The sequence below is a fragment of the Haemaphysalis longicornis genome, unplaced genomic scaffold (genome assembly GCF_048455015.1).
Source record: "Haemaphysalis longicornis isolate Haplotype H1 unplaced genomic scaffold, Haemaphysalis longicornis Haplotype H1 scaffold_12, whole genome shotgun sequence".
Classification (NCBI taxonomy): Eukaryota; Metazoa; Arthropoda; class Arachnida; order Ixodida; family Ixodidae; genus Haemaphysalis; species Haemaphysalis longicornis.
The window spans coordinates 90880588-90896192 of NW_027526225.1; the positions used below are offsets into that span (position 1 = coordinate 90880588).

General features: G+C 47.1%; 1 protein-coding gene across 4 annotated transcripts in view; it reads right to left on the bottom strand.

Moving 5' to 3' along the window:
* Bt (projectin protein bent) overlaps positions 1-15605 on the bottom strand; it is a 258426-nt gene that overhangs the window by 220483 nt on the left and 22338 nt on the right. For all 4 annotated transcript variants that reach the window (XM_077693762.1, XM_077693761.1, XM_077693765.1 and 1 more), the window contains exon 2: positions 10558-10902. In XM_077693762.1, the coding sequence (XP_077549888.1) occupies positions 10558-10873 (316 nt within the window). In that variant the 5' untranslated portion in view covers positions 10874-10902. The remainder of the gene's footprint in view (positions 1-10557; positions 10903-15605) is intronic.

Here is a 15605-nt window from a genome sequence, read left to right on the forward strand (position 1 = left end):
ATGATGAGCAACGAGAATTAATGTCTTTTCGATTGACGACACAAGAGTTCGTAAGCTGCCATTGGCGGTTAAAATTTATATCTTACCGTAAAAATTTATAGTTTTTATAATGTAAAGTTTTTTTTAACAATTTTAAACCTCGAAATCATTGGACACGGCTTGCCTTTAGAGCGTGCTCCACAGCAAGCATGGTCATGCTGCGGAGAAGACAAACTTGCGACTTACCAGCGAAGCAAATATTACACCTCTGATTGTTTATACGGCAACTTATATTAACAACAATTTCTCATAATTTTTTGTCTCAGAAGGCAGAAGCTGCAAAAAAAAAAAAACACCAGCGTTGAATAATCGTACGGCGCTAATTTATTCACCTGCAAAATTTTTGCAAAGACACGAAGCATCGGCGGCTATTTTCGATTTATAAGGAACGCTCGAGGCTAATAAAATTACACCACAGAACTGCACCTAATGCTGGGCAAATATCATAGTGCATTCCTTAGGTCAAGAATCAAGCATTTAATTCGGCGAAACGCTCTGGCAATCTCTAGGTATTTCAGTGACGACATAGGGTCGGTCGACGCCAACACTAGAGGAGCTCATCTCCCCCTACGAAACTGGGCCAAGAAAAAGAAATGTTCTTTTACGAAATACTCAGACACAAACATTTGGCCTCAGTTGACACATACAAACGTAAATAAACACGCCAACGCAAAAGCGAGGCTCCATAAGTGGAAGCGGCGCAAGATCGCTTTACCCAGTGGCATGACTCAAGCGGCACAACGACCGCCCTCCTCGCCCGCTTTCTCGCCAAAGCGGCTCGCGCCAAGAATCTAAAAGGGACGGCAAAAAATGGTAGGAGGGGAAGCAGAAAGACAGGGGCGTCGGGTCTATATGAGACGACCATTGGGCAACTAGTCGTCGAAAGCAAAACATCTATCGCCGCGAAGGCGAATTCCCTGCTGATGAATCATGCCCGTTTCCAACATATATCCAACATCTATCCAACATCTATACATCTATTACACATCTATCCAACAATCTATCCAACATCTTGACTTTAATGTGGTAGGAAGGGAGCCAGCTAACCTTATTATTTACCAGTAGATTAACAGCTTGGGAGTGAATAGTTCCTCAAGGACAGTATTTTGCAAATATTCCCCCTTCCATTTCCCTCACGCAGTCATGCCGAAGCGCACGATCCAAACAAAACAGGAACAAAAAAATTGCTGCCTACTCGCTTGTTGCTAGACCTATGCTGTACCGGTTGAGAGCGATGCTCTGCCAATTCAGCTGCCAGGGCCGCCTCGGTAGCTGAATGGGTGAAGCACTGGACGCGTTATTCGAAGGCTCGGGGTGCGGGTCCCTCCTGAGGCGCATGTTTTCTATACTGCCTTTCCTAAGATTTTAAAATTTCCTGCTTTCACAAGAAAACAGTACTTTCTTTTGTCATGTAATAAAGAAGGAGAAAACACTACTACCTACTTCTCCATGCATTACTTGGCGTTCGGTCTAATGCTTTTCTTTTCTGAATTCATCCAGTGAAGCTAGCAGGCTTGATATAGGTGCGGAAGGTGTGCTACAGTGCACCCTTGTTAAGAAACAAGGGTGCACTGTAGCACACCTTTCGCACCCATATAAGCGTGCGTGTTTCTAGGTTGTACGTTACTCCGATGAAGATTGGTGCTCCATTTACCGTGAGTCAACCATTTTCTCAAATATTTCTTCTGGCTCCTCGAGAAGTTTCTGCTACTGATTACATGTATGTATGTATGTATGTATGTATGTATGTATGTATGTATGTATGTATGTATGTATGTATGTATGTATGTATGTATGTATGTATGTATGTATGCATGCATGCATGCATGCATGCATGTATGCATGTATGCATGTATGCATGTATGTATGTATGTATGTATGTATGTATGTATGTATGTATGTATGTATGTATGTATGTATGTATGTATGTATGTATGTATAATGATGGTATGTGTTTATATCAACATTTTTTCTCCTACACTTTTCTTCAACAGAAGATTCTGTCCAGCAGCTTGTCTTTTACTGCCGCTTGTCCTGGGCCATCGGACCAAGCACCCCCTCGTCGCTGTCTTCAGCGCGACGTCAAGTGCGGCAGCCGCCATCCACCCCGAGCTTATTCATCTCAGTGGTGACGTTAAAACTGGGATGCCCGCAAAAATGAGCCGCGTGCCCCTGAAGCTGCTGACTACGGGTCAAGTGGCTGTCAACGCTTGGCGCGTGGGAGAACTGTTTTTAGCGACAGCAAAAACAAAAGAAACAATGGAAAAGAAGGTACTGTAGTGATGCCCGCCGCTGATGAGGCTGCTCTTGGAGACGCGAGCAAAAAAAAAAAAACGCAAGCAAAAAGGGAAACCCAAGCAGCACGCCACGTTACGGAATTCGTTTCTAAACTGAACGTGTATTTTGGTCGCTTACAGTGTCAGCGGCAGTGATTTAAACGCGTTTACACGCCATTTTACTGGGTTCCGCCAGTTAAAGGAACTTTTGACCGAGCATTCGCATTCGCAGCACCGCCTGACCACGCTCCAACTATACGGAGAGCAGGTCAAAACTGCGCGATGCGTATGGTGCGTGCCCAGAGGGAGAGAGAAAGAGAGAGACAGATAGAGAGAGAGAGAGAGGGAGAGATGAAACGTCTATTTAGCTTAAAGGTTGGAGTGGGTCCTTTTTTTAAGAAGCCATGTGTCGACCGCGCCCTCGTATCGTAGCCAGGGTTACAAGAGGTGCTTGGTCCTACAGGAGACAGCTAGTCAACAGTAGCGATGTAACTTTTCATGAATGTTTGAGGGCCGTGAAAAAAACACGTTTTTCTCTTTTTTTTCAGAAAAATATGAAAAAAATTGAAAAAAGACACTTCCGCCCAGGTGAATAAAAAATTCGGCATACTTAAGGCGGAAGCCTTGGATGTCTCATCAAACACGACAAGGTACCGTAATTTCTAGCGACTACACGAATGAAACCAAATTACGGCCACTGTAATAAAAAAATATGTAGATAACATATACATAGAAACTTATTCGGGTTCGAATTGGATTTGAATTCGGGTCGCCGAGAGCCGCAGCCAAAACGGGTAACAACAGCAATGACCCTGTAGCGTGCCAAATGGAAAAAGAATTATGACAGGTGAACGTAATGGCACCGCAAACACGATGCAGCAGTGAAGAGAAGTGTTCGGTAATCGCTGTCTTTCTCCTTCAAAGCCCTTAAGAGACTTAGTGCTCGATGATTTTTTCTATTTACACTGAAAATAATTCAGTTGTTTTATGCTGCATCACAAAAGTCCCAGCACAGCTCCCGCTCTCAAAATCTGCGCACGATTTTGCTCACTGCAGATTGGTCGCATCACAGCAAATTTTCCCAGAGAAGCTCTGTTTGTTTTTGTTTTTTTCAGCGTTACCCTGGTTGAAAAAAACTGTGTTTTTCCTAATGCTATTTTTCGTTTGTTTGTTTTTTTCAACAGCTGACAACTCTAGTCAACAGTATTTCTTACTGCTCAGGGCCTTTCGGTCGCTAGAGGATGCCAGGTGTGCCTAGCACAGTTTTAGATAACAGGGGTACCTCTTATTGGAGACTGCCGGTTATAGAACCAGGCAGATGAAAGTTGGCGTAAGAGTCGCCATTACAGACACTCGCAACTGGGACGACGAACGACTTATCTGCTGATGTGAGGCCCTTTTTCGACGAACACCCCGCGACGGCGGGGCAGAGTCGGCAAGACATTGGCTTCGCAACCGTCAATGAAACCGGCAGTGTTTTTTTTTTCTTTTTGCTAGCTCAGAAAGGGATCCACACAGAGGCAAAATTGAGTTTAAGCTAGTGTTTCCTTCGCACTAAAACGCGCGTGTGCCGAAGTTACTCTATTACCCTCCACCACAGCGCAACCCGTAGTTAAGATGTAACTGCGGCTCGTAAAACCCCGCTTTATTCTTTTTCTTAAAACATTTGAACTTGTTTTTTACACTAGTGTACATTGAAACTGAAGAATTAGTGACTTGAATGACCTTGTCAAATATTTAGCACTAGGATACGTTGCTCAGCTAGTTTCTTTGAATGAATTTTGGTAAGGCGGTGGGCGGCAAAGGTAAACAATCACAAGAAATGACAGCACCTCACGTCCGTCGTGTTCATTCTTGCCTTTCCAGAATGTTTAGCACTGAATGCTATTTAAACGAATCGCCACAGTTAAACTTATTTCTTTCCGTTAATGTTCTATCAAACCTAGAGGTTTATGTCTTGAATCAATTTGTTTTTGTGACATAGATATAAATGTAGGAAGCTACTTTTGAAGGGCAACGACATTGATTAATGGATCCCCTCCCTGGGTTCCTCTAACTTCTGTAAGACGCGCCTCCTCTGTTATTTCTTCCACCAGACCTGTGCAACGAGAGGGCTCTCCAGAGAGGATGCTACGCTCGCCTACAAACTGCGAACGGGTTCCACTCCCGTTTGGCTTCAGAAAGCCGCACAGACTCCATCACCTCTCAGCGAGCGGCCTATAATGCGATGAGGGCGTTGCCCACATTCTTCTCGACAGTATGGCATAGCACAGCCTACGACGAGGATTTAGAGACACTTTGCGTCCCGAAGGCTGTGCGTACGCCTGACACTGCGCATCTGCTGCTATACTCACGCGACTCAAAACGAGAAAAGTGGGTGGTTTCATGGGCATTGCTGAGCTTCGCAGACGATATCGGACATACAAGCGGACTCCAGCGGGTCACCCTGCAAGTCACGAGGACGCTGTTAGGAGGAGAAACCACCGACACGATAGTATGTGAGGCTAAACTACTGCGTACTACGTGGAGAAGACGAAAACAACGATACGATAAATGTCGACTGCAGTTGGCATGCTAAATTTCTATCATAGGTTCAGATCACAACTGAACACTTTCACATGAGGCCTGCGTGGGGCGGAATCTGGTTCCTAAATCAAGAAAGGTCGCGTGGAAGCCATTAATTTCGAATTAAGAGGTCCCAGCATCATTTGGAACAGCTCCACGGACGCGGATGCAGACCCTGGGGCGCAGGCTTCCGGCTTGCCTGCCCCGCTTTGCGTTTCCAAATAGCCGCCACTGCTGTTCTTGAAACGTTCGACAGAGAGGTAATGCAGTTCCCAGAGCTCAAGAGCATGCTTTGTGCTCTGCTCTGCCGCGGCCTCCACAACTGGCTTCGTTTGCACCTGTAGATGTTCGCCCTTGAAGTGTTTTTAGGCCGCATGCTCACCCGAACAGTAACTGAGTAATCAAAGGCTTCATAGCCTCTGTCATGTACAGTGATGGACAAATGAAATACGGGCACGGAAGTATGACCCAGAACACCAAAATGGAAGATATTCGACAGTTACAAAAAGGCTGTGGCCTCACTAAAGAAGCGTGGTCTTATAGAAGAGCTGAAAAATCCCGGGCCATCTCCACTAACGTGAAACCTGGAGAGGGGCGAAGCATATAGTGCATAACTGTATTTTTGGTGCCTTAGCGTTTCTGCCAACGGAGATGAAACCGTTGGGGGGTAGAGCTACACATCTTTGCGGTAAAAGTATCGCGTCTTTAAAGCACGAAGCGTTCTAGTGCGAAGCGTAAACGAGTGTCTCTCTGTTTTTTTTTTTTTTTTGTACGCGTTACGAAGCGCTCCAGCGCGAGGCGTAAACGAGTTTCTCGGTGTTTTAGTACCGTGACTACATGAGACGACAATTACGACGACGGTCACGACGACGACGACGACTACAGGAGATGCCAACAGCCCCAGCCCAGAAGGGGCTTCGCCCCTAAAATACTGTTCGTGAAGGTCGAATTCTGGCACGCTATTAGTATAATTGGAAAGCAACATTTAAAAACTTCGCTTTTGCAATTAAGCCACGCCCCAATTTGACTTTGACGGGCAGAAATGGCGCTATGTACGTGTTATGTTTCGTATTTTTGTGCTCGATTTTATTGGTCCATGACTGTGCATCCCTAATCCCTTTTGCGTCCGCTTCTCAGCCCTGAGTGATAGATAAGTCCAAAGGGAAACGAACGCAGCTACTGTTGGACTCAGTCCCACGTATGTTGTGTGGGTTTGCGATACTTGCAACTGCCGGTTTGTACGACGAAAGAAACATTACGCCCACCTCCCCTCGCGGGAACCCTGATGTGATGCAACGCATCTCATGGGGGGTTCCATTGGCGTTTTCCATCGTATTGATTACGCTTATAGCAGGGATTCTCGCGCGAAGGGGAGGCGGGCGTAATTTTCCATTTTCACCATGCAATGCACATGCAGTACACGTATGCTCAGGTACGGTCTTTATTGCAGACGATAATGAGTGCCTTGAGGTCCGTAAAGTGCACAGTTAGGGGCTCGACGATTGCATCAAGCAATCGTCGAGTACTGCGACAGAGTGCAAGCGTAACGCGGACGACCGTCGACTGAGACCGTCGGAGCACGACATGCCGCTATATATTCACAGCGCCCGAAGGAGAGGAGAGCGCGGAGAGAGAGAGTACTGCACATGCGCAGCGCGCGCAGCGCCGAGCGCAGTGCCGAGCGCAGCGCCGTCCACCGGCGCCTAGCAACGGAGTGAGAGCGCGCTGCGCCAACCCGCAGCTGTTTGGGAGAGAGTGTTCGCTATCGGAGAGAGGAGAGGAGGAGAGGCGCAGCTGTGCGGACAATGCCGGACAGACGCAGGAAGGACAGAGGGGCGAGCATGAGATGCGTTGCATCTAAAACGCGTACGACCACTGTATGTAATCCGACTTTCGGCGTAAGCAGTCCGGCTATCGCGAAGTGATTTCTCACAGCTCTTCCGCTGCTGGAATTTCTTTGATTCCTCGAGCATTTTTGCAGAACCACGAAAACGACTCGTGCCATTCGTTTTCTGATACGAATGACGCGATAGCGGGGAGGTTTCCGTTCAGCCGCCGACTGACTCTGTAACAATGGTCGTATGTTTTCAGTCTGAAGATTGATTAAACCTTTCAAGAGACGATCGGGAATTTCAGGTTGTTTGCGTTTCCGTCACCTGGACTCATCCATCTCCTAGGTCGATTGAACGGCGTAATTTTTTTCTGATTGATAGCACAGGCCAGGATCATTTATTTTCTTGACAATGACGAAATGCATTTTCTACACCAAAGTTGACGTTGTCCGTGTGCCACATAATACAACCGACTTTTTACGGCGCAGCCCTTTGTCGCCCGTTCGTGGGCTGAGCCGCGTCGCCGTCGTCGTGACCGAGCGAACGATGGCTGGATCAACGAGTGAAAGAAAAAGCGAACGATGAAAGAAAGCAAAGGAGGCGAGTGTCGCGAAATTACGGTTCGCCGGGGCGACGCGAGCCAGCGCTCTCCGAAAGTGTGCGGTGGGGGAGAGGAGGTGGCAGTATGCTGTGCCCGCATGAGGAGCTCGACGGCGCGACGCTTGGCGAAAACGTGAGTGGGGCGTGCGCATGTCTATGATGTGCGTTCGCGGTCCCTTCTTGAGAAGCACTTCGCGCCGCCGAAACAGAGGCTCATCATCCCTGCCGTGGAGAAAACCCACGAGAGAGTGCTGCCTCAGCGCACTGCTGCTGCGCCGAAATGTCGCATTAGGGAGTATCGTAATCGCCAGCCATTTTTGTAGTGTGAGCTACACTGGCCGAGGTTGAGCAGTTTCGAGTGGCTCCTGGAGAGCCGTGCTGCGCATGCGCGAGGAGCAGTGCCGTCTCACGGCGCACAGCTGGCGAGCCGGAGCCGCCACCGTCGCGACTGGATTGGAGTAGATTTAATTGGATTGTACTGGATTTGGATTGAATTTTGATTGTATTGGATTGGATTGTATTGGAAATAGTTTTATCACCAGTAATTGATAATAAGCTAATCCTAGAACACCAGGAAACCTAAGAATAACCAGATCAACCTTAGCTCACGCTACGTATATCCTGGCATAGCCGAGCTAAGCCTCTGCTAATTTCTTCTTAATTAAATTAGCAGGTTAAAGGTCCTGCCTTGAAACAAATGTTCACTGCTGTGGCTTCAATAACAACACATCATTTATCAGTCCCAAAGGTGCTGTGAAGTAGCTGTGGGAAAGCTTAAACTCAACAGTGCGGTCTATTTGGAAGACTAATTTCGACCGTTCTCCTACCACTTAAAGCGCAGTGCATGTAAAAACTTCAGAAATCGGCATTTTTTATTGGACCCGAAAACACGCCGTGTAAAATAACGCTACAGCAGGCTTATTTTCATCTGTGACTTTTGAGCAAGAACAAAAGCCCTCAGCAGGCAAACCTTAGCTCTGCCGCCAACCTCAAGAGGAACTTGCGAGCCGGTTACCGCTAGGATGTGAGCGTGAGAATCGGCATTGGCGCCTTGAAGGCCGGCTCGAGAGGTGCCGGGGGGAACTAGCCATAACACAAACATAGTGGCGCCCGAACTTTTGTTGAATGTAAACAAAAGCCGCGTTTAACGAGCTCGCCTACACAGAGAACGTGGCCGTCTGGAGAAAGTCGGCCTAATGGTGTTTTGCCGGACCCACCTGGCCTTGCGGCGGCATGAAGTAGGTTTACACGAACCGCGCGCAACAACAAGGAAATCGGGTCAAGAGCGCAACACATGGCGACCGGGCGAAGGGAACAGAAAGGTGCCGATAGTTGACACAGCGGCTATAGTTGGGGTGGTTGCGTATTTGGGCCCTTACATCAATGACGCAGAAGGCTTTGTGTGGACCACCACGGGAGACTTAAAAGCAGTTTTTAGATTAGTTTATTTTAACTCCATAGACGGACCCTAACATAAGGTGCGTGTTCACCCTTGTTTTTGAACGAAATTACTGCAGCGAATATCCAATTTGAAGAACAATCCCTGAATGTTTTGTAATATTTTGTGTGCACGCATGTACGGATGCACGTATGTACGGATGCACGTATGTATGTATGTATGTATGTATGTATGTATGTATGTATGTATGTATGTATGTATGTATGTATGTATGTATGTATGCACGTATGTATGTATGTATGTATGTATGTATGTATGTATGTATGTATGTATGTATGTATGTATGTATGTATGAATGTGTGTATGTATTTATGTATGTATGTATGTATGTATGTGTGCATGTGTGCATGTATGTATGTATGTGTGTATGTATTTATGTATGTATGTATGTATGTATGTATGTATGTATGTATGTATGTATGTGTGCATGTGTGCATGTATGTATGTATGTGTGTATGTATGTATGTATGTATGTATGTACACATGTATGTATGTATGTTGTAGGTGTGTGTATGTGTTTATGTATATAGGTGCATACACGTAAACTTTGTCAAAATTTTCTGGGCCACGCCGAAAGTGCATAGGCTGCAAAACGTTCTAGGTGCAAGGTTACATGTCGAGTGAGGTTGAAACGTTTTATGCCGGAAAGTTAGAGAAAACCTCTTCCTTTTTTACTGTCATGAAATATTTTGGTCACAGTTAAACGTTAAGCTTATGCTTTGAATTCTTTGTGGCCCAGAAACATTTGGCATGGACTGTACGTGTGGTGTGGGCGAATGTATGTTTGTACGTACTTACGTACAGCTAGCGCGCAACACCCTTGCCTATAACGGCGAATTCAACTTCAACTAGTTACATATGAAAACTGCCGAAACAAACTTTTTACCAAAATGCTTGAGACAGAGGAGGGCTGTCAAACTGCCTGCCTAGACCTTGCGATTTTTTTTTCGTACGAGGGTGCTAACCGGTTAGGCAAATTTTTACCTGGAATAATTTACTGCAGGTAAGTGTTACAACGCGCGTATACGCCGCCCATCTGGTCAGAAAATGAAAGATTTGCTATCCCATAATTCCACACTGGGCCTTCTGGTTACCATGCAGCTCGCGTTGCATAGCACCACGCTCGTTCAAGGCCGGGCTGCACTCGGCGCTCGCCCGGCTGTGGTTCACTTTGGCGCGAAATTCGAATGCACAATGCCTCGCATGCCCATGCTGAAACGCGGCGGCCTCTTTTGTGCGTTCTTAACGCGGAAGGCGGAAAGTTGTGCTATGAGGTTCGGTTCGGTGACGCTCTTTGTTTAGTGCTTCCGGCGACGCTAATTGGAACAGCGTTTGTTACCTAGAACGAAATTTGAGGACAACCTTGGTATTTGCTGCTATCAAAATGGTGTGGACAAAGCGTAATTGATCAAAAAGCTATTAACAAAGAACGAACAAATTAGTGTTGATGGCATAATTATGTTGTTTTACTGGCGCCTTAACACAATTGCGAGGGCCCACTGTGTAGCGACAAGTACCAGTGGCGGTATCGGGTTAAAGGACACCTATGTCGGATGTTCATATACTTTATTTACGGGGTGGAAGGGAGGAAGGCACTATGGGTAGTCCGTGATATGCACTGTGTACCAAAAGTCAAGCACATTTTGGGAAAAGAAGGAAAGAAAGAAAGAAACAAAGAAAGAAAAAAGAACTAAAGAAAGAAAGAAAGAAAGAAAGAAAGAAAGAAAGAAAGGAAGGAAGGAAGGAAGGAAGGAAGGAAGGAAGGAAGGAAGGAAGCGGAACTCACGGCTGAAGTTGAGGTTGATGGAGGAGTCGACCTTTCCCTCTCTGTTCTTGGCGAACACCTTGTAGAGGCCCCCGTCCGTCTCGATGACGTCGTTGATCTCGAGGGAGACGTGGTACTTGCGCGGCTCTATCTCCACCACGCGGATGGCCGTGCGGTGGTCGTCGTGCAGCTGCACGTCGCCCCGGTACCACGAGATCTCGGGCCGAGGGTGCGACACCATCTGGCACTCGAACACCAGCCGGTTGCCGTCATCCTCCTGCCGCAGCGTCGGCTTGTGCAAGAACGAAGGAGCCGACACGTCCTCCTCGTCGTCCATCGCTCCCTACCCGAAAGCGGGAGGAGCGCCTGCGCACGACCCAAGGAGGAAAGGGCGCCGCGGTAAGACACTGCTACTGGGAGGAGCTCAGAAGGGAATGAAACGCGCACCGACACGAGAAACGGCGAGTGATTGTAGAAGCGAATAGCGTTGAATTTTAAACCAGTTACCTCGCTCCCTCTATATCCTATGCGCACAAGGATGACGGTCAAGGTGACTTGCACACCTTAAACGTCAAACGACACAGCTGAATCGCCTTCTTGTTTTCTCCAAGCTTATCTCGGTTACGTTGCGTGTCCAACTCCATTAATTTTGTTCATTTTGAAGCATCTGTGCTAAATCTATTAGGCAGCGAGTACTTTTAAAGGCGAAGCCCCTTAACCGGCTCGGGCTACCGGCTTCTCATGTCGTCATCGTAACCGTCGCCTCATGAAGTCACGGTACTAAAACACCGGTACACTCGTTTACGCCTCTCCCTAGAACGCTTCGTGCTTGAAAGACACGAGACTTTTAGAGCAAAGCTGCATACCTCTACCCCCGTACGGTTTCATATTCGTTGGCGAAAACGCCAAGGTGCCATGCACTTATACTCTGCATGCTTCGCCCCTCCCCAGGTTTCATGTTAGTGGAGATGGCCCGGTTTTTTATGGTATCGCACTCTACAAAACGCGAGCCAGGCTATCAACGGAAAATTTCCGCGAACCACAATTGTCCCGGATGAACGGTTGTATAACTAATCCATAGGAGGCACGCTAAGAACCAGTGTGAAAATGCGTTGACCTGTACGAGGATAAAGAGCAGTATTCATACCTGTTGCACTATTGTATCAGTGCAATAGAACAATTATTACGGAAGGTGAACGATTATTGATACCCCAACCCGCCCCCGTGGCTCAGTGGCTAAGGTGTTGCGCTGATGAGCACGAGGACGCGGGTTCGATTCCCGGCCATGGCGGCCGCTTTTCTGATGGAGGCGAAAAGCACAAACGCCCGTGTGTACGAGATTTCGGCGCACGTTAAAGGTCCCCAAGTGGTCAAAATTAATCCGGAGCCCTCCACTACGGCGCGCCTCATGGCCTTCGTTGCGTCGGCGTGTTAAACCCTACAATCGATTATTGATATTGATTATTGATTATTGATCCCCCTCTCTCCTTATACATAGAGCGACTGATCGAAACGAAAGCCTTGCCAGAAAAAGGTTAATACAAAATTTTGGTTATTCGCAAAGTTTCAAGTGGTTCCTAGACACAAAAACGATGAACATTTTACGACAAAAGGAGAGAAATACTATTACACAGAAGATACCGCGATATTTAAGGCAAATGGACCACAAACAGCTCATACCCCCATATATATGCCCTGTGGCAAATTAAACGTTCATAAAAAAAAACTGTGATGATTATAATGAAAGCGAAAGTATAAAGAAAAGGGCACTCATTATTATCAAGAAAAAATGCAGATTATAGACATAATCTGTAAAATCAGAAAGGCGCTATATGTGCAACGATAACGAACGTTGTTAAAAAAAGAAAATCTAGTAAACACGTTCATTCGAACGATATTACTGACTTGATAAAAGCAATGTTTTTTTGCGAATTATGTTTCGTTTCTTTCTTGTGCGACTGAATCATTTAGAAAATTAGAGCCAATAAAAATTTTAAAAACCTATTTTATTTTGTTACCAACCCATGCAGATATCATAAAAGTAAAATAAAATCACCTTATGAAGGTAACATAATAAAATTTATATAGAGAAGTAGATAGAAAAAATTTATGCTTTCACAGATTCTTAGAAGAGGAAATCTACCCTTGTTCAAATCAAAAGAAATAAAAAAGAGCTTGGTAAGAAAGCAGCTGGCAAGCCACCGCTGCTTTATGTTTCAGGGGGAAAGCCCCTTAGGGCCTTGGCCTGTCGGCGTCTGATGTCGTCGTCGTAACCATCGTCTCATGTAGTCACGGTACTAAAACACCGGGACACTCATTAATGCCTCACGCTAGAACGTAACGCGTGATAAAAAAAACACCGGGACACTCGTTTACTCCTCGTGCTAAAACTCTTCGTGCTTCAAAGACAAGAAATTTTTATAGCAAAGCTGGGTACCTCTACCCCCCAATGGTATCAGCTCCGTTGGCAAAAGCGCCAAGGCGCCAAGAATACTCATACACTGCATGCTTCGCCGCTCCCCAGGTTTCACAGTAGTAGATATGACCCGGGATTTCTTTCCTTTAATATCTGGAATATTGTTTCTGGTTGTAGAAAATATCAGAAACGAAGAAGATGTGGCCACTAGCAGCTGCCTCCAAATAGTGCTATCACCATCATTGTAGAATTCCATCCGCCATTAAAGATTCACCACACCCCGCGGTCCTCGCCTCGGTTCTTTAACAGAGGTCTCCGTTAAAATTGTCACCATTGCCATTGGGACAGAGCGGCCTTGTTAGTGAACAAAACTTGTGTTTCGTCTTTATGGGCCCTTTACAGGCTACGTCAAAGCTGGGAAGGCGATGTAGCTCAAGTGACTACGGCTTCGGGGCATATTCACGGTAACCGTGGCCAGGGCAATGCTCCAAGCATTAGAAGACAGAACACGGGCACGAAGTCGCGTGGAATGAGCCAATTTTATTCTGGCCCTTCCATTTATAATATGGGCAGATGGCAACGTCTCAAATGATAGTTAAGGGTGAAAAATGGAGCACCAATAATCCTAAGTTCGGCCTGCTCACACCGCAACCGCTGGTGTAACTAGCGCTGTAATAATGCTAGGCGTTCTCCTCACACACTCGATAAAATTCAACAATACATCAATTACAAATACACCTCCCAAAATTCAAAGTATTTGTTAAAAGGTATTGGTGATAACACAGGATTGGGTAAGAGGTGATTGACATGCGTTTTTACTCCTCTTCCATATGTACCCAGTCTAATGTGAGATGCGGTAAGAGACCCCTGGCTTTTTTAGAGGACCGCGATTCCTTCCGTCATTTTGGTGTATGACAGAACCCTTCCCCTCATCGGGAGTAGCAGAAGCGAGAGGAAATCTCACTACTCGAGACAAACAACGGCGAGTCACTCGATTCATGTGCCCACTGCCCATCCCATGGCTCCCTATACCACCTGGTATGGTATGTGAGTGCCACAAATCCGCGTCTTCGTCACCCATTCCCAACCCTACCTACCAGCAGTGGGCCGACATGCTCACCATATCGGACCTCATGGCTCAATAAGAAGTTGTTCCTAGAGCTCGGGTGGCCAGCCAGAACCAGGGCATCCCCAACCCCCCCCCCCCCCCCCCCCGTACTGGTTCTCCTATCTTGTCACATCAAATGCTCATTTTGAAAATGTTTACTCCTGCTTCTCCTTTACTCGTGCGAAACCCATGCCTCCTAAGGGGCAGCGGGAATTGCGCGCACGAACGACTCGCCAGTGACGTTACTGGGCAAAACGATAGATTGGATAAGAATAGCGCTCCTATGCGAAACACTGGGGCGGTGCCAGCATCTTACAAAAAATCCCAGGCCATCTCCACTAACGTGGAACCTGGGGAGGAGCGAAGAATGCAGTGTATAAGTGTATTCTTGGTGCCTTGGCGTCTTTGCCAACGGAGATGAAACCGTTAGAAAATAGAGGTATACAGCTTTGCTGTATACCTTTACCTGTTGTATTTGCAGCACAAAGCTCTCTAGCGCGAGGCGTAAACTATTGTCCCAGTGTTTTTTAATACGTGCTCCGAAGCGCTCCAGCGCGAGGCGTAAACGAATATCCCGGTGTTTTTTTTAGTGCGCGTTACGTTCTAGCGCGAGGCGTAAACGAGTTTCCCGGTGTTTCAGTGCCGTGATCACATTAGACGACGATTACGACGATGCCGACAGGAGACGCCAACAGTCCCAGCCCCTTATATTAGGACTGGCCACGATGACAGCAGAGTTCCGTCGTGGCTATGGACGCACGAAGAGGCACGACAACAAATGTTTGCTTTTTGACCGGCATTCTTTCTTACCTAAGGTACAAACTGTAAATGTGGTTAGGTCTAGTAGACTACGACCTCGCAAGAGAAGACATCATGGCACCGTCTCCTGTCTCCACGCGCGCATCTACTTGCGTTATGTTATGTTTAAAACAAAATTGAAGTTGCAGAGCAGGTGGACACGAAAGAAGCATGTTTCGGACGGGGATTTCTACAAACAAGAATCGCTCATATAGACTGTGGGCGATGGCATCAAGACGGAACATTGAAAGCAGAAGCAGAATCATGAAACCCGGCTCTGACGAATGCCTGCAGCAGCCGGCGGGCAAAAGTGTTGCTCGTTCATCCAGCGCGCCGGCAACAACAGCGACGTTCCCGCCACGACCTTATGAGCCGTCAGAACGCATGCCCGCCACCACCTGGGGCCGTTATCTCGACCCCGACGCGGCCTTGCATCGACGTGTTCGAGCTTGCCAAGCTCCTGCGGTGGTCCCGAGCTAGCGTGGTGACCCGCGTGAAACGGCGTCACCTCCCCCCGAGGCTATATCGGTTCCGAGGCTGCGAGTCTAGTTCAGTGCATTGTGTCTGGATCTACGAGCGAGCTCGGTACACGTATTCACGTATTCAGGTGCTCAATTTAGGCAGCATCAGTTCGTGCGTCAGGCGTCGATTTGTACAGCGGGGCATTGACGTACAGCAGACTTCCCCACCAATGACGTGCAGAAAGCTTGACGCGGTGCGCATCTCAAGACTGGATGGGACTCGTTG